This window comes from Oncorhynchus keta, chromosome 15, assembly GCF_023373465.1.
Source record: "Oncorhynchus keta strain PuntledgeMale-10-30-2019 chromosome 15, Oket_V2, whole genome shotgun sequence".
NCBI lineage: Eukaryota > Metazoa > Chordata > Actinopteri > Salmoniformes > Salmonidae > Oncorhynchus > Oncorhynchus keta.
The window spans coordinates 9472340-9490673 of NC_068435.1; the positions used below are offsets into that span (position 1 = coordinate 9472340).

The 18334-nt window shown below is 43.1% G+C and overlaps 1 protein-coding gene across 1 annotated transcript in view; it reads left to right on the forward strand.

The window, feature by feature from the left end:
* The first annotated feature begins 1163 nt into the window (after window positions 1–1163).
* Window positions 1164–18334, forward strand: part of LOC118395166 (nuclear receptor-binding protein 2-like) — a 58124-nt gene continuing 40953 nt past the window's right edge. Inside the window, exon 1 of the mRNA XM_052463220.1 lies at window positions 1164–1651. Coding sequence (XP_052319180.1) covers window positions 1535–1651 — 117 coding nt within the window. The 5' untranslated portion in view covers window positions 1164–1534. The remainder of the gene's footprint in view (window positions 1652–18334) is intronic.

Below are 18334 nucleotides of genomic sequence, written 5' to 3' on the forward strand. Positions count from 1 at the left end.
ATAAAAAAATTAAATGTGAGGACCCTATGGCTGTTTGCCGTTGGAGAGAATGCTCAAGGTCCTTGTATATCATCAATGAGTGATTTTAATTAGCCTTTGTTTTTATTGATTTCTACAATAGATTCAATATTTTTTGTTCACTTTTTAGCATTCAAATAAATTAGATATGTCTAAATCCCAAAAATATGACACTTCAACTCTACGCATCACTAAGTAAGCCAATTTGTTTACCCTAAGTGCTTTAAACAAAGTTTTCCGGTATAAATGACTTGCATTATGTTTTATCATTGATAAACAGTTCAATAACTATTTAATTTTAACGTGTTTTTCGTGGTTACAATAGCAAGGGAAGCAAATGCCACGCAATTCCAGAACAACCCTGTTTTTTTTCAATTTTATTTGTTGTTGTTATTTACCTGTAAGCAGTTCAAGAGAAAAGAAAAATGAGATTAAAGCGGTTATCTCTGTCCCCAGCCTGTGTTTATGGTTTTGGGATCCTAAAGAACCATGGGTATTGACAAAATACGCTTTCGGCCAGGGAGAAGGTCTCTGCGCTGAAGCCAAAGAACCTGGTCAGAGACACGAGGGCCTTCACCTGTACTTCCTGAGCCGGGCGGTTATCCTCGGCCTTTGTCATGTGCTGTCTCAATGAACTAGGCAAGTTCTTAACTGACATGCCTAGTTAAATAAAGGTTCAATATTTTATTTCTTTAAACACATTATGGAATGTAATCTCTCTTGTACAACCCAAAGGAAATTGCTAATCAGTACAATAGCCTATTAAACATGCGTAGGCTATGAAATACAATGTAAAATCAAAAAGAGGGAACTGCATGAGCGGGTAGATATGCTAAGGAGGAGGTGGGTAAAAAAAAAAAAAAAGACGTCCTCTCCCACAATCGGCGTGCGTTTTCGTTTCAGTTTTTACGGTAGTATTTAGATTAGAAAAACTCAGGAAGTGGCCAAAGATCACAGAAACTTGTCCGACGGAAATGAAATAATGGGAAATCTCAATTATATACTCCTCGCGTTCTCTCTCCTCGTATCCTTCTCAAAATCCATTGGAGGAGAAAGTCAGAGCGGCGGGACCTCTGACTTTCTCATCCAATGGGTTTTGAAAAGGATACGAGGAGAGAGGACACGAGGAGGGTACGATTGAGATTTTCCCATTTATCTTTTTTATTTTTTTATTTTTACAAAAAGCCGCAGAGGCCACTATGGAAAGACTGTATAGTGTGGCATACCACCCGCTCTTACTTCAAGCACAGTTCAACAGCGGCTGTGCGTGTTGCAGCACCTCCTGGAAGATCCCCTATTGGCTCTTTCTCGGGGTATGCGCTTGTTTTGACAACTCATTTGATTGTTGGATATGGTTTGAGAGGACGACACGGACTGCAGGTTAAACCGTAGAATTCGTAACAGTTTCTGCATTTTGCAACCTATGCAAACCGGATTAATTTTGGTAGGCTAAACATAGGAATTTAGTTTATAAACGCGCGTTCCTTAAAAACAAGGGGGGATTGACTGGATTGAAATGACCATGTCGGAGGAGAAGAATTCGGGGTCTCGGGGGAAAGAGGAAGAGAGCGAGGATGAGAGTGAAATCTTGGAAGAAAGCCCTTGCGGTCGCTGGCAGAAGCGAAAGGAACAGGTACTGTATTTCTCAGAGAATTGTTCAATTCGTGGATGACACATGCGCAATGTACAGCTTGTTTTTATTTCACCAATGAATGCCGAACTCTTCAGTTGCGCAATAAGGGTCACGTTCAGGTGGCTACAATGTTGCAGATGAAATGATTGTCACTTCTATACATTTCTCTGTTCCACGAGCCTTACATGACAGCGAAACATGTCCTTTCTGCTAAATATATGTATGCTGTAATGCCTGAAATGTTGTAGCTAGCTTAAAACAAAAAAAATCTCAACATTCTAACTATGATTTTTCTTTTGGTTTGTTTTCAAGAAATTTAGAGAAACGTATAGCCATTGACAAAACAAAATATGGCATTGTATCATGTATTATGAAAATATGTCTTGAACGCCTTACAAACAGTCCAACTCATATTAGTAAGATCTCCCTTCTTAAGACATTGTTCGTGATGCACAGAATATAGGATTATTATATCAAATTGATAGGTAAAATACTTCTTCAGGCATTTGAAGATCTGTAGATCTATGGAGAACATGTGTACCTCAAACACACAATGTATTTTTAAAAGGGAAATCTGCACCCCGTCTCTGTTTTGGTAAATAGCTCAAGGGCTGAAGCAATGTGACATCTCAAATTAATTGACAAAGTTATGGATGCAAAGACTGACCATCCATGAGAGAGTTTTGAGGGTATACAGTTATATACATACATACAGTATATCACAAGTGAGTACACCCCTCACATTTTTGTAAATATTTGAGTATATCTTTTCATGTGACAACACTGAAGAAATTACACTTTGCTACAATGTAAAGTAGTGAGTGTACAGCTTGTATAACAGTGTAAATTTGCTGTCCCCCTCAAAATAACTCAACACACAGGCATTAATGTCTAAACCGCTGGCAAAAAAAGTGAGTACAAAAGATATACTCAAATATTTACATAAATGTGAGGGGTGTACTCACGTTTGTGACCTACTGTGTGTGTGTGTGTTACAGACGATGGAGCAAAACATGCTCAGTTTGTGCTCTGATGAGGTACGACGCTATTACTAAACTCAGGAGACATTTATTACATTGCATTCTTCAATAGTCAATCTTAAGTTGATTTATCCCTTTATCCACTTGAATTTGTTGTGTGATGCATCGAAAACATCCAAGTCGGATTCCGGAGCACACGACATGTCTACAAAGTATATACATTGGCAAGATATGGACAACAAACATTTGTGGGGGGGGGTGGGGGCGTCAAAATGGGAGACGTCCTCCTTTGAGAGTAGCATGGTCTCCACCGGCTCCGATAGTTTTAAGTTAGGCTATTGGGTGGTGAAGTCACAATCGAACAGCGTAGAGATGCAGATTTTTTTTTTACGCTTCAGAGACGTCAGCGTCATGAGCTTCTTCTTTTTCTTGTACGGCTAATGTAGCAGTGCTGTTCTGCAGTGACTGGGAATTATTTAGGCCTGGCTGTGTAGATGGGGGTGGCAGGTAGCCTAGCGGTTAAGCGCGTTGGGCCAGTAAGGTTGCTGGTTCGAACCCCTGAGCTGGCCAGATGAAAAAAATCTGCTGTTCTGCCCCCCCAACAACACCCGCTCCCCGGTCGTCGATGACATGGACGTCGCTTTTTAAGGCATCACCCATCCCCGCACAGAGGCAGAAGACCCATTTCGGTTGAATGCGTTCAGTTGTGCAACAGACGAGAGAACTTTCCCCCTGACAGACTATGACAGCATAGGGGTTAGGTGTGAGACTGGGGTTTGGCAGATGAGGTACCTGTGAATGGGTCGATGAAGTGTGGTATGTAGACAGACACTTCGCTGTGAAATTCAATAACTATGATTTTGAAGTACTATGAGGGGCCCTAGCATACCACATATAGGTGTCGCGCAGTCATCGACATTGGGCGATGGGGGCGTAGCCATAGTATGGGCCTCTGACATTGGGCGACGGGGGGGCGTAGCCCTAGTATAGGCCTCCGACATTGGGCGATGGGGGCGTAGCCCTAGTATAGGCCTCCGACATTGGGTGATGGGGGCGTAGCCATAGTATAGGCCTCTGACATTGGGCGACGGGGGGCGTAGCCATAGTATAGGCCTCCGACATTGGGCGATGGGGGCGTAGCCATAGTATAGGCCTCCGACATTGGGCGATGGGGGCGTAGCCATAGTATAGGCCTCTGACATTGGGCGACGGGGGGTGTAGCCATAGTATAGGCCTCTGACATTGGGCGACGGGGGTGTAGCCATAGTATAGGCCTCTGACATTGGGCGACGGGGGGTGTAGCCATAGTATAGGCCTCCGACATTGGGCGATGGGGGCGTAGCCATAGTATAGGCCTCTGACATTGGGCGACGGGGGCGTAGCCATAGTATAGGCCTCTGACATTGGGCGACGGGGGCGTAGCCATAGTATAGGCCTCTGACATTGGGCGATGGGGGGCGTAGCCATAGTATAGGCCTCTGACATTGGGCGATGGGGGGCGTAGCCCTAGTATAGGCCTCTGACATTGGGCGATGGGGGGCGTAGCCATAGTATAGGCCTCCGACATTGGGCGATGGGGGGCGTAGCCCTAGTATAGGCCTCCGACATTGGGCGACGGGGGGCGTAGCCATAGTATAGGCCTCTGACATTGGGCGACGGGGGCGTAGCCATAGTATAGGCCTCTGACATTGGGCGATGGGGGGCGTAGCCCTAGTATAGGCCTCCGACATTGGGAGACGGGGGGCGTAGCCCTAGTATAGGCCTCCGACATTGGGCGACGGGGGGCGTAGCCATAGTATAGGCCTCCGACATTGGGCGACGGGGGCGTAGCCCTAGTATAGGCCTCCGACATTGGGAGACGGGGGCGTAGCCCTAGTATAGGCCTCCGACATTGGGCGACGGGGCCGTAGCCATAGTATAGGCCTCCGACATTGGGCGACGGGGCGTAGCCAGTAGAATAGGCTTCCGACATTGGGCGACGGGGGCGTAGCCTAATATAGGCCTCCGACATTGGGCGACGGGGGGGCGTAGCCATAGTATAGGCCTCCGACATTGGGCGACGGGGGCGTCGCCATAGGCCTCCGACATTGGGCGAGGCCTCCGACATTGGGCGACGGGGCGTAGCCAGCCATTGAATAGGCCTCCGACATTGGGCGACGGGGGCGCGTAGCCTCTAGTATAGGCCTCCGACATTGGGCGACGGGGGCGTAGCCATAGTATAGGCCTCCGACATTGGGGGGCGTAGCCATAGTATAGGCCTCCGACATTGGGGGCGTAGCCATAGTATAGGCCTCCGACATTGGGCGACCATAGTATAGGGGCGTAGCCCTAGTATAGGCCTCCGACATTGGGCGACGGGGGCGTAGCCATAGTATAGGCCTCCGACATTGGGCGACGGGGGCGTAGCCATAGAATAGGCCTCCGACATTGGGCGACGGGGGGCGTAGCCCTAGTATAGGCCTCCGACATTGGGCGACGGGGGCGTAGCCATAGTATAGGCCTCCGACATTGGGGGGCGTAGCCATAGTATAGGCCTCCGACATTGGGCGACGGGGGCGTAGCCATAGTATAGGCCTCCGACATTGGGCGACGGGGGTGTAGCCATAGTATAGGCCTCCGACATTGGGCGACGGGGGCGTAGCCATAGAATAGGCTTCCTACATTGGGCGACGGGGGCGTAGCCATAGTATAGGCCTCCGACATTGGGCGACGGGGGGCGTAGCCCTAGTATAGGCCTCCGACATTGGGCGACGGGGGCGTAGCCATAGTATAGGCCTCCGACATTGGGTGACGGGGGGCGTAGCCCTAGTATAGGCCTCCGGCATTGGGCGACGGGGGGCGTAGCCCTAGTATAGGCCTCCGACATTGGGTGACGGGGGGGGGTGTAGCCATAGTAGCCTCCGACATTGGGCGAGTAGCCATAGGGCCTCCGGCATTGGGTGACGGGGGGCGTAGCCCTAGTATAGGCCTCCGACATTGGGCGACGGGGGGCGTAGCCCTAGTATAGGCCTCCGACATTGGGCGACGGGGGCGTAGCCCTAATATAGACCTCCGTTGCAAAAAATGGTCCAACTTTTGAGAGCTGATGAGCTGCAGGTTTTCATTCCTCCCTTCAATGTTTTATCACATCATTTAAAACATTTTTTTTTTACATTCAGCAGTGGTCCTGTCGGCTTTACTCGGTGCTCTGACAATTGAACAAAGTCATGATCATACCAATATGGGCCAATGAGTGTCCAGTCAATCAAATCACCATGTGGTGGGTAACTTTTTACACAATGCAATCGACACAAGGCTTCTGAGTTTGTGTTCGCTCATTGCATTCTCTAGATACGTGTTTTTTTTAATTTTTTTTAAGGATACAAACTTATCATGTTTAAACATGTCTGGTAATGGGAGTTGTCTGACCCAGTCACCCCCTAACTCGGCACCTATGATATCATACTAGTCCGTTCTCCTGCAATAGAGTCTGTGTGAAGGCCTACTGATGATACTGTTTCCCCTGTGTATTTGTATGTGTGTGTGTGTCAAGGGGCTTTAGGACAGGGTGTGTCGTGTTAGAACGAGCCATTTGTACGAAGAGACTGAAAGCCAGGTTTGTTTGCAGAGTTTTTCCACTCAATATGGTTAGCGCCGTCGCTCTGAGGAATGCCTGTTAGATTTTTTATGAGGAGGCTTGAAAGGCACCACCTCTGTGGTTTCTAGGAGACGGCGAGTATGAGGAAACTGCATTGACTGTGTCCTGGTGGAAACAACAGATTACCAACATTAGCCTCTTTTCTCTTTTGCTTTCATGGGCAGTGTGTTTCCCATCTTTCGTCCAGGTATGAAACCCCATTTGTGTATTTCATAAAATGCCTGTTCTCTATGTAGGTATGCCTGTTACAGTGCTGTATAGAGAGAGTACTGTTCTCCTGCTACCTCCTTAGCCCTTGGCAGTATACCACCCGAGCCCTTGGCAGTATACCTCCCTAAGCCTTGGCAGTATACCTCCCTAAGCCTTGGCAGTATACCTCCCTATGCCTTGGCAGTATACCTCCCTAACCCTTGGCAGTATACCTCCCTAACCCTTGGCAGTATACCTCCCTAACCCTTGGGGGGCATAAGCCCTCCTTTTGACAACCTTGACAAGGGTTCAGCATTGGTCAGATTTGAATTAACACAATAAAAGACTGCAATTATGTTATTTATTATAAATAATGACTGTAATTATCCCCAAATTACCATGGCAATGAGTTGTTTTATTTAAAAAGTTTACTTTTTTTTTTGCTATCTACCAAGCTTACAGTTTAGACAACCGGTCATTGGGGAAGCAGGGTAGTCTAGTGGTTAGAGCGTTGGACTAGTAACCGGAAGGTTGCAAGTTCAAATCCCCAAGCTGTCGTTCTGCCCCTGAACAGGCAGTTAACCCACTGTTCCTAGGCTGACATTGAAAATAAGAATTTGTTCTTAACTGACTTGCCTAGTTAAATAAAGGAAAAATAAAATAATATCCTGCCATTAAATGAATGATTGAGTGTTGTGTACTGTGACTCTGGAAGGTACTGACTGACATAACAGGAAACCCCAGATTCCTCTGCCAATGTATAGCTGTGACTGTCACATACAGAACAGGCATTTCTAGGTATTTTTTAGAACTGTCATCCAGAGTTTGTGTGTGTGTGTGTGTGTGTGTGTGTGTGTGTGTGTGTGTGATTGATTACATTTGGCACACACAGCTGATGCATAGAACATTTTACTTTTGCTAATGTTTCCAAATGCATTCAATAATTCAGGCAGATGCAGCCACCGCTAACATCTGAGTCAACAGAAAGCACCACATTGGCACAATAGAAATGCTTGTTGGTGGAATGACGGCAAACCCGCTGCGTCACAAGACTGCCATTGAGCTGGCGGATCTGATCTCGGACCTGCTGGAGGGATGTCTGGCCGGGGGGATTAAATGAGAGTAGATCCCGCTGTTTTCCAGGACATTGGCTTGATGAGGCCATCTCTCTGTTCACATTTGACGTGGGTGTTCAGAGTAAATTCATATTAACTTTTCAAATGGTTAGTGTACCTACACAAGTTTTTTTTTTTTTTTGCAACTGAGACATTTTTTTTATTTTCTTAATCCTCTCAATTCTGCACTCGATTGCAATTTTAAGCGACATATAGACTGATCCAGACTCTTAAACTGGCACACACTCGCTCCCTTAGTCTAATCTGCCCTTTTGGCAGACGATCAGCAGAGCGAGCCCCGTTTGCCGAGTCATAGCTGTGCCAAAATGACAAAAGCACGAGTTATGTCTGGAGATAACCTTCAACTTTCCATCAGGAAAGTGCTTGTGCTGTAATCTTCGTAGTGGACTCTGGGCTTTGGGGCGGCAGGGTAGCCTAGTGGTTAGAGCATTGGACTAGTAACCAAAAGGTTGCAAGTTCAATTCCCCGAGCTGACAAGGTACAAAATCTGTCGTTCTGCCCCTGAACAGGCATTCATTGAATAGGCCGTCATTGCCCCTGAATAGGCCGTCATTGAAAATAAGAATTTGTTCTTAACTGACTTGCCTAGTAAAATAAAAAAGAAGACTGGAATAAATGCAGTACTGTAAGCAACATCCTATCTGTAGGTTCTACCGTATATAGGGCATACACATTTATGGGGAGCATTTTCATTTATTTGGGGGAAACTTTTTAAGTTAAACGTTTTGCGAACAGAACATCACTATTTGGGGAAATACAATGGGACCTTTTTTTTTTTTAAAGAGAGCTGAACATGTCCGGAATGAAGTAATTTGGATCACCTGAAATGTTAGGTAAATTCACTTTAAAACCGCATCAAAACATTTTTATTGAAAATTAAGAATAGTTTATTTACCAACAAGCTGTATTAATGCAGAATTAGACATTTCAAAGTGTTTTTGTTGCTACTGCTCCCCTGTATCATTACATTTCTCCAAACGTTTAATTTCAAAGTTAAAGGTTAAAGTTTAGGCACTCATTCCAAACGGTTAAGGAATGGGATAGAGCTAAAAAATCAATAAAAAATGTGTCCATGACTGGGATTAAACACGCAACCTTCTGATCCAACCCCGACCGCAAACCATCAAGTAGACTTGGGTTTATGGCCGTTTCCCCTAGTGGCTTTTGAAGGCATTTCCCAGGGTCCTATTGAATGTCCTAGCTGGTATTTACATGGGTATTCTAACCATTTAGCCCGTTTACTGTATCTGCACATGTAAGCAACGTTTATGGGTTTGTCTGTAGCCTCCAGAAGTTATTTTCCTCCATTTTGAATGTACCTGTTTAATATTACCTTCTTTTTTTTAAATTATTTTTTTTTTTTTTACCTTTATTTAACCAGGCAAGTCAGTTAAGAACATATTCTTATTTTCAATGACGGCCTGGGAACAGTGGGTTAACTGCCTGTTCAGGGGCAGACATTCTCCTCCCGACAGATTTGTACCTTGTCAGCTCGGGGCAGCCTTTGAACTTTAAAAAATATATATATATATTTTTTTATTGTATTACGCAACCCCAAAATTCAAAAATATCTATAGGTTACTAGTCCTCTATAAAGGTATTCGCTGCCGCCCCAACCTGTTAAAATTACATTTCATGAACCGAAGGTTGATCCGGCATTCTGAACCTAAAATCTATGTGTTTTTAACTCTTGAGGTTAGAATCTTTGGGGTTCTAATCTACTGCAATGGCATTGGCTTCAAGAAGAGGTAATAACTTGTTGACATTCTCCTCCCGATGTAACAAGATTTGATTTGGGGACCTTTTTATTAGATGAATGACCAGTTATAAACTGCAATATCTTGAAGTCCGACATTCTTTGCAGCCTCCTTGAATTGTCCTATGGGTCCTTTCCTAAAAAAATGTTATATTCATATATAACACATTTTTGTACATTTAATATATAAACAGTCAACATCCCAAAATTGGACAAAAATATCTATAAGTCAAATGACAACCAGTAATGAGGTTTGTGTAGTGGAACAAATTTTATACAGTGTATTCAGCCATACAAATGAACCAGCTCGGGGGTTTGAACTATGACAATACCACAATCCACTAGTAAAATGTATTTACAATATAACATGGGTAGTGTCAAAAGTAAATAACGGATTATTGTAGATGTCACAACTGGCCTAATATAGACAACTCAACATTAATTTCATTAATTTCCAATCTATATTGTCTGAACCCTCCATTAAGTGGTACAGCAGGATAGGAAGAACTTTAATGTATCGAGGGGAAAACTATCTTAGACACTGTACATTGCACACTCAATGTAAAAAACATAATACAAAAATACATTGCACGTTACCCATGTCCTAGATATTGTACACGTTGTACAACCACATACATATTGCACAACTGCACTGACACATTTTGATGGACATGGCAATAATGCAGGATGCTTGTACCTGTTCAGCTTACACGTAGCGACCCGATAGGGTCTGCCTGAGGGGACAAGCTGATACTCAGAGAATTACATGGGAGTGGTCTGAAAGAATCTCTGATAACAGTCTGTTCAACAGTAAAGAAGGCCATGATCTTCATGGCAGTTTGCAGGCAATTTGAGAGGCCTAATATGCTCTTCACCCGGACAATTAGGCACATTTCCATAAGTCTGCTTTGCCTCTGGACGATATGACTCTAGTCACGAGCATATCCTGAGGATGAGTTCCTGAGCTGGTGGGTAGATTATCAGATCGTATCAGGAAACACATCAACAATGTCACGCCCTGGTCGTAGTATTTTGTGTTTTTCTTCATGTATTTGGTCAGGCCAGGGTGTGACATGGGTTTTTGTATGTGGTGTGTAGATAGTGGGATTGTAGCTTAGTGGGGTGTTCTAGGTTAGTCTATGGCTGTCTGAAGTGGTTCTCAATCAGAGGCAGGTGTTTATCGTTGTCTCTGATTGGGAACCATATTTAGGCAGCCATATTCTTTGGTTGTATTGTGGGTGATTGTCCTGAGTGTCTTGATGTCCTTAGTCTGTGTTAGTTTGCACCAGTTAAGGCTGTTTCGGTTTTCACTACGTTTATTGTTTTGTAGAGTTTGTGTTTTGGATTCGTGTTACGTTGTGTGATTAAACATGGATCGCAATATACACGCTGCAGTTTGGTCCGACTCTCCTTCACCACATGAAAACCGTGACAAACAAGAACATTCCTATTAAGTTCTCTGGAACCTGCAATCTTTTGAGGACAACCAGCTTGTTTGTACCCGAATAGCCCCCTTTAGGAAAGAAAAGCAAGTCCGATGTGGGTTTCTGTCCTTTGTCCCCCTCTCAGCTCACTGCCAGCGAAAAGGACACCCAGAAAGCCATCTGTGTTGCAACATGGGGCTCTGCAGATGGCCTTGTTCCTGTTGTGTTTTTCTTCTCCCCAGGTTTCTTGGAAAGGCAACTGACGTGGGCGTTTTTACTTGTTTCTAAACTCTGGACTTTGTGGGTGGAATACGCTCTAGCCACTACTTGTAAACGTATGCCATGAGTGTGTGGTGTTGCTTTGCACCCATGGGAATTTACACAGAAAACCTGTCAGTCACTCATGTTCATGGCTTGGTATGTAAAGTACCAGTCAAAAGTTTGGACACACCTACTCATTCCAGGGTTTTTCTTTGTTTGTACTATTTTCTATATTGTAGAATAATAGTGAAGACATCAACTATGAAATAACACCTATGGAATCATGTAACCAAAAAAGCGTTAAACAAATAAAATTATATTGGAAAATGTTTTGCAACGGAAAAAAGTTTCTACTGGCCAAATTCAGATAGGTCCCTCCCCGTTTCGTTTGCTGCCGGTTGGTTCATAGAGCAAACGATAAGCAGTTATCGTTGCAGAGCGTTTTTGCAACGGAACCCGACTAATGAATACACCACCACTTGTTGGTCCACTGATTGGCCAGGCCTCCTCTCACTTTAGAGAATTTGCAATAGCATGTCACCTCTATCCTGGGCTACATTCCATTCCAAAAAACTCCTTCCCCCAAAATGCTCCCTTTCCATCACATTCAAGGGGGGGGATCCCCAAAATAAGAAGGAGAGGGGGGCAGCAAAGGGATGTAAATGATTGGAGGGAGAAGTTACATTACCTCAGTCCCTCTTTATTTTTTCCCTCAGCGCCAGTGTCACGAACCGGCTCAAAGCCCGTAACAAAAAGGGAGACAACGTGGAGATAAGGAGTAAACTAAGTACAATATACAATGGTGTGTAAGTGAGTGTTTTGCATGCATGAATGTGATATTGCAGGGTGTTGAAAGGTGCCAAAGCAAACAAACAAAAGGCCACCAAGATACACAACAAAATCTAGAAAGGTGTCTGCATGGAGAGAGTCTCCTCCATGAATGTGGAAGTGGTGTATTTATCCTGGGAGACACCGGGCCCAGGTGTGTCTGCATGGAGAGAGTCTCCTCCATGAATGTAATAAGGAAACAAGAGCAAAGGAATTTATCCTGGGACCCACCTGGCCCAGGTGTTTCCACATGTAGCTTTTTTTTTTTTTTTTTTTTGAAGAGCCCTCCCAACTCCGCCCAAAAATCTTTCTTCTAATAAGGAAACAAGAGGCTGAGATCAACCTTTTCCCCCCAGGAATATGTATGGATGTATTTTATTTGACATTTTTGTTGCCTTCTGTTACAGCCAGGCTCTGGCCCAGCTAAACACACGTGATGCATGAGTCATCGCTTAAAGTTTGTGGCTGGTATATAGTGAACTATAAGTGTACTGTACAGTTGCTTTCCAGATAACTGCCGTGACACCAAGGTCGGCCGGGGCAATCAATAATGTGGCCCATCTATGAGATTGAACATCAATATTATCTTTTCTGCCACACCGGATCCACACGCCGACGACATTCTTTACAGTCAATAGTGATGGACCCTGTGAGATGAGGACATGTGACATATGTCTACAAAACAGTGCACAGCGACTTGCCAAGAATTACCGTAACGTTTTGAGTAGCTGGAATGGCACTTAATAATCACTGCGTTGTCAAGGACATCGGCAAAAAGAGACATTTTGAAAAGTCCTGCTGCAAGAGCTGCTATTCCAATGATGGAGAATACAGAAGTCCTTTTTTAAAGTGGACAATATTAAACTTTAAAGTGGACAATATTAAACTTTAAAGTGGACAATATTAAACTTTAAAGTGGACAATATTACAGTTTAAAGTGGACAATATTACAGTTTAAAGTGGACAATATTAGTTTAAAGTGGACAATATTAGTTTAAAGTGGACAATATTAAACTTTAAAGTGGACAATATTAAACTTTAAAGTGGACAATATTAAACTTTAAAGTGGACAATATTACAGTTTAAAGTGGACAATATTACAGTTTAAAGTAGACAATATTACAGTTTAAAGTGGACAATATTACAGTTTAAAGTGGACAATATTACAGTTTAAAGTGGACAATATTACAGTTTAAAGTGGACAATATTAGTTTAAAGTGGACAATATTACAGTTTAAACTGGACAATATTACAGTTTAAAGTGGTCAATATTACAGTTTAAAGTGGACAATATTAGTTTAAAGTGGACAATATTACAGTTTAAACTGGACAATATTACAGTTTAAAGTGGTCAATATTACAGTTTAAAGTGGACAATATTACTATATTACACAACAGGCTACACCATTGGAGTAATGCATGATATTATATGGTTGCTATCGGAAACACCTTTGCATAGCACAGTTATCATCTTTCTTTCTTTTTCTCCTTTGTAACCCTCAATATGTTTTTTTGGTAGCCAGTACACAATTATTCAATGTTTTCTATGATCCTTTCTTTGAAAATATTGGGTACAAGAGATACCTTTTTATATCACCAAAACACTAGGTTGGGTTTTTGTACAAGCCAACAGTAACTCCGTAGTCTACATATGAGCTGAACGCTTCAAGATCAAGAGGAGCGTGTGAGCTGGAGTATCTCCTCTTTTTATCTCAAGGCTTATTGAGGGGAAATTAGATTTTTACAATGTTGCAAGAACTAGGCCACTGTCTTCATACCATCCCAATGTGGTAAATGTGTCCGAGGTTTGAGTTACTCTACAGCCTCCACAGATGCTGCCTTAAGACTTGACCCCAAAGACGCAAATCATAATAAATGAATCTAATCAATGCCAACGATGGGAGTAAATGTCTATCAGGGGACAAAAGAGTGTGGAGGACAATGTATGCATATTGAGGCAAACAGCCCTCAAGATGACCAAGGGATTCCTGTATTAATTTGAATGATATTGTGGCTTCTACTGTAACGTTCACATGACTTGTGACTTGTAATTATACTGAACAAAAATATATAAACGTGACATGTAAAGTGTTGGTCCCATGTTTCATTAGCCAAAATAAAATATCCCAGAAATGCCCCAGATGCACAAGTGGCTTATTTCTCTCAAATGTTGTGCACAAATTTGTTAGTGAGCATTTCTCTTTTGCCAAGATTTATCCCAACCCCTGTCTCCACAGAAGGCCTTTTGGTAGGCCGTCATTGTAAATAAGAATTTGTTCTTAACGGACTTGCCCATTGTGCTGGGGACAATAAAAGGCCACTCTAAAATGTGCAGTTTTGTCATGCCCTCTTCACAACTTGTGCTTGGACCATGTTAGTTTGTTTGATGTGGACACCAATAAACTTGCCGCTCTCAACCTGCTCCACTGCAGCCCCGTTGATGACAATGGAGGTGTGCTCGGACCTCGTTTTCCTGTAGTCCACAATCATCTCCTTTGTCCTGATCACGTTGAGGGAGAGGTTGTTGTCCTTGCACCACACGGCCAGGTCACCAGAGCTATTGCCATAGTTAATTTCTCTACCATAAAGCAGCCTCCAATAATGTTTTAGAGAATTGGGTGAGGCCTTCTAACCGGCCTCCAATAATGACCATTTATTTCATTTGACTGATTTCCTTATACACTTTATCCCTGTAAAATCCTTCAGATTTTGTTCAGTGTAGTTATTTTTACATAGCAGTAAGCCTTTATGCTTGCAGACAGTCTGATAACGTGTCGAAAGGGGGGCCTGGAACTCTCAGGTAGCGTGGTCGTGTTGTGACGTGTTCCCTGGGTTTGTTAACACATGTTTCATTAACAAATGACTTTAACAGACTTGAAATGGAATTGACCCAATCCTGTTAAAGTGAGCTGAAGAGTTTTAATTTACTGCTTGAGTTCTCTGGCACAATGCATTCCTTGGCAAAGGGGAAACACTAAGAATTGTGGTGACTGTGATCGTCTGCCTGAGATAATTAGCCAGTGACTGGCAAATTGCTATTTGTTGACATGCGTGTCACATCATGCGTACAGGAACTGGCATGCTTTGTGAGCTTGATTCCTGCCTGACTCAACCAGTATGAAGGTTACTACCAAAAAGCAGGCAAGAAATAACCATTTTGAAGGGCACTTTAACATTCTATAAGCTTTTCAGACAAAGTGGATCAATGTAACACTGCAACAAAGGAATAACATTTTGTCATGTAAAATAAGGCAATATTGGGGGTTTCTCAGAATCAAAATTAGAAAGAGAGAATAATGGATTAATTTGTCCAACGCTAGTTAAAGATGGGCTTTATTCTGGTGCTGCTCTGCACATACAAGCTTGTTAGCTGAGCTCTGGTCCAACGTTAGTTAAGCCAACTCTCTGAAGTTCAAAGACATTCAAAGTTCCTCCATAGAAGCTGCTTCTCCGTAGGTATAATTCTGTGGGCCTAATTCAGATAATGCATGTCATAAGATGCCCAGCACTTCAAGCCAAGCCTCCTCCTCCACCCTCTCTTGCTCTCTCCCCACCCTCAAATTTCAGTCGCATCTCGTGCCCTACATTTGTCTGTCCAGTGCATGTAAACAACTATAGATTACCTGCTCCAGCAAGCTGATCTAGTCACACTGATTGCTTGGTGACGTAATTTAATGTTGCACTAAATGTAAAAAGTGTGTGTATATTTCAAAGGTTGAGAAAGGAACTAAAATTCAGCAAGAAAAGAAAAGTCCCCTTTTCAGGACCCTGTCTTTCAAAGAAAATTTGAAAAAATCCAAATAACTTCACAGATCTTCATTTGTAAAGGTTTTAAACACTGTTTCCCATGCTTGTTCAATGAACCATAAACAATTAATGAACATGCACCTGTGGAACGGTCGTTAAGATACGAACAGCTAGTAGGCAATTAAGACGGTAGGCAATTAAGGTCACAGTTATGGAAACTTAGGACACTAAAGAGGCCTTTCTACTGACACTGAAAAACACCAAAAGAAAGATGCACAGGGTCCCTGCTCATCTGCGTGAATGTGCCTTAGGCATGCTGCAAAGAGGCATGAGGACTGCAGATGTGGCCAGGGCAAGAAATTGCAATGTCCGTACTGTGAGTCGCCGAAGACAGCACTACAGAGAGACAGGATGGACAGCTGATTGTTTTGTCTCACCAGGGGTGATGTTCGGATTTGCGTTGACCGTCGAAGGAATTAGCGTTACACCGAGGCCTGTACTCTGGAGCGGAATCGATGTGGAGGGTCCGTCATGGTCTGGGGCGGTGTGTCACAGCATCATCGGACTGAGCTTGTTGTCATTGCAGGCCATCTCAACGCCGTGCATTACAGGGAAGACATCCTCCTCCCTCATGTGGTACCCTTCCTGCAGGTTCATCCTAGCATGACAATGCCACCAGCCATACTGCTGTCAGTGTTCTGCCATGGCCAGCGAAGAGCCCGGATCTCAATCCCATTGAGCACGTCCAGGACCTGTTGGATCGGAGGGTGAGGGCTAGGGACCATACACATGTTAAATTTGCTGAAAAATAAGTGCAGTTGGGAGGACGGTTTCTTTTTTTTTTGGGGGGTTCATATAAACACTTTGTGTATCAAAACAGTGGAATGGGGGGGGGGACAAAACGATTGGGAAAATAATTTTGGTTCCAACTCCTGCTTTGTTGTGCCTTACCAACCTTTGTGTGGTAAAGAGAAACTGCATGAACATTTTTAGAATTGCAATAACCAGTGGCCCCCTAATGTAAACTTCTGCCTGAAATATGTAGCTATAATATTGTCTATTTTAGTTGGTGTTCTTTTGATAACCAATAGCTTTTTTGTGTGTTGATACAACAGAGAGACACAACCAATCGTGTAAAACTGCTTTGCTTTATCTTGGTCAGGTCACAGTTGTAAATGAGAACTTATTCTCAACTACCTGGTTAAATAAAGGTGACATAAATAAAAACTTTAGGGCTTATTCCAAACTTAAGTTCTGTGCTCTCGGCTTTACCTCAGAGGGCTAATACTGTCTGGAGGCCTGCAGGCAACACTGGTTCGATATCCAGTTGGTCACAGTTTGGTATGTGGTTTTCCAGCCCTCCAATCTTTCACCATTTGGCCTACTGAGACGCCACGGAGTCTGAGGCAGATTGTGCACAATGCACGTCACAAATAAGACACTCGTACAACTCCAGTCTAAACCACAGCCTATTACATTTTGATAAAGTGGATGACTCAGGCCTTGAATAAGTTACTTTTTTAACGGGCTCGCTGGTGGAAAAACCTCATAGTAAAGTATTTGTTTTATAGATGTTTCTTCTCAACAACAGCCCTCCCACTGAGTGATAATGTCTGAATCCCAAATGGCACCCGATTCCCTTTATAGTGCACTACTTTTGTTCAGGGTCCATAGGATTCTAGTGAAAAGTAGTGCACTATATAAGGAATAGGGTGCCATTTTTGGGTATGTGTGTGAGTGAGAGATTATATATCCTGCAACCTTTTTTAGGGGAAGCATGGTAATCAGAACCTGCTGTTATGCGTACTGAAGACTGCAGTGGTCCGACAAACTGTTTACATCGCTGTGCAAGACAGAACCACAAGACACTGTACTAATGAATGAATGAGAGAACATCTAAATATTGTGCTGGATTGGCTACAATTCTGGATACTATTGTTTATTTGACAGTGACCACTTAAAAGGAGTACATTACACCGGTGTTGTTTTAAAAAAACATTTCTAGACTATCCCGTCTTAACTGCAGATAGTTTCCGGATCCAATATGTTTGAGCTGTGACATGAACTGCAACGTGTACGAGGAAATGCGAATGCCAGGCAAACTGTGTTTATCAAGTGCTATTTGCTTGTGAAATTGTCATGCAATGCATTCTCCCCATTGTTGACGGTTTCTTGGTTGGTGGCCAACTCTTTGATGGTATGAACCCAACTTTTTAAAGGTTTCTGTTTTTATGTAGTAATTTTTCCATGTTTTTATTTATTTATGGTACGACGTTAAATGAAGAGGACCTGTATTTACAGTCTGAAGACTGCTTATGTGTCCTCCAATATGGGATGGGGGTTTATCTGTGAGGCGGAGGTGCTGCTGTCCTTCATCTGCGATTGGGTAATCCATGATTATTGATGAATATACTATCAATTCAGTATCCTTTCACATTGTTAATATGTGACTGGAGCTGACTGACCCTGTTTGTAGCGCTCTTCGTTGTCTTTTTATATCTGGTGTGTTTTTGTTCTACCCTTTTTTTGTAATTTCTTTTAGTATTACATTGTTATTGATCACTGCATTTTGGGGTTTTCGAGCTTTGCAAGAAAGGCATTTCACTGTACTTCTGTAAGACACGTAAAAAAAAAAAGTGAAACTTGAAACTAACTTATAAATGCCTTTTTTAAATGAGTTAAACTGTGGTAATCGCATCAGAACTCAAAATAATAAGCATGTCAT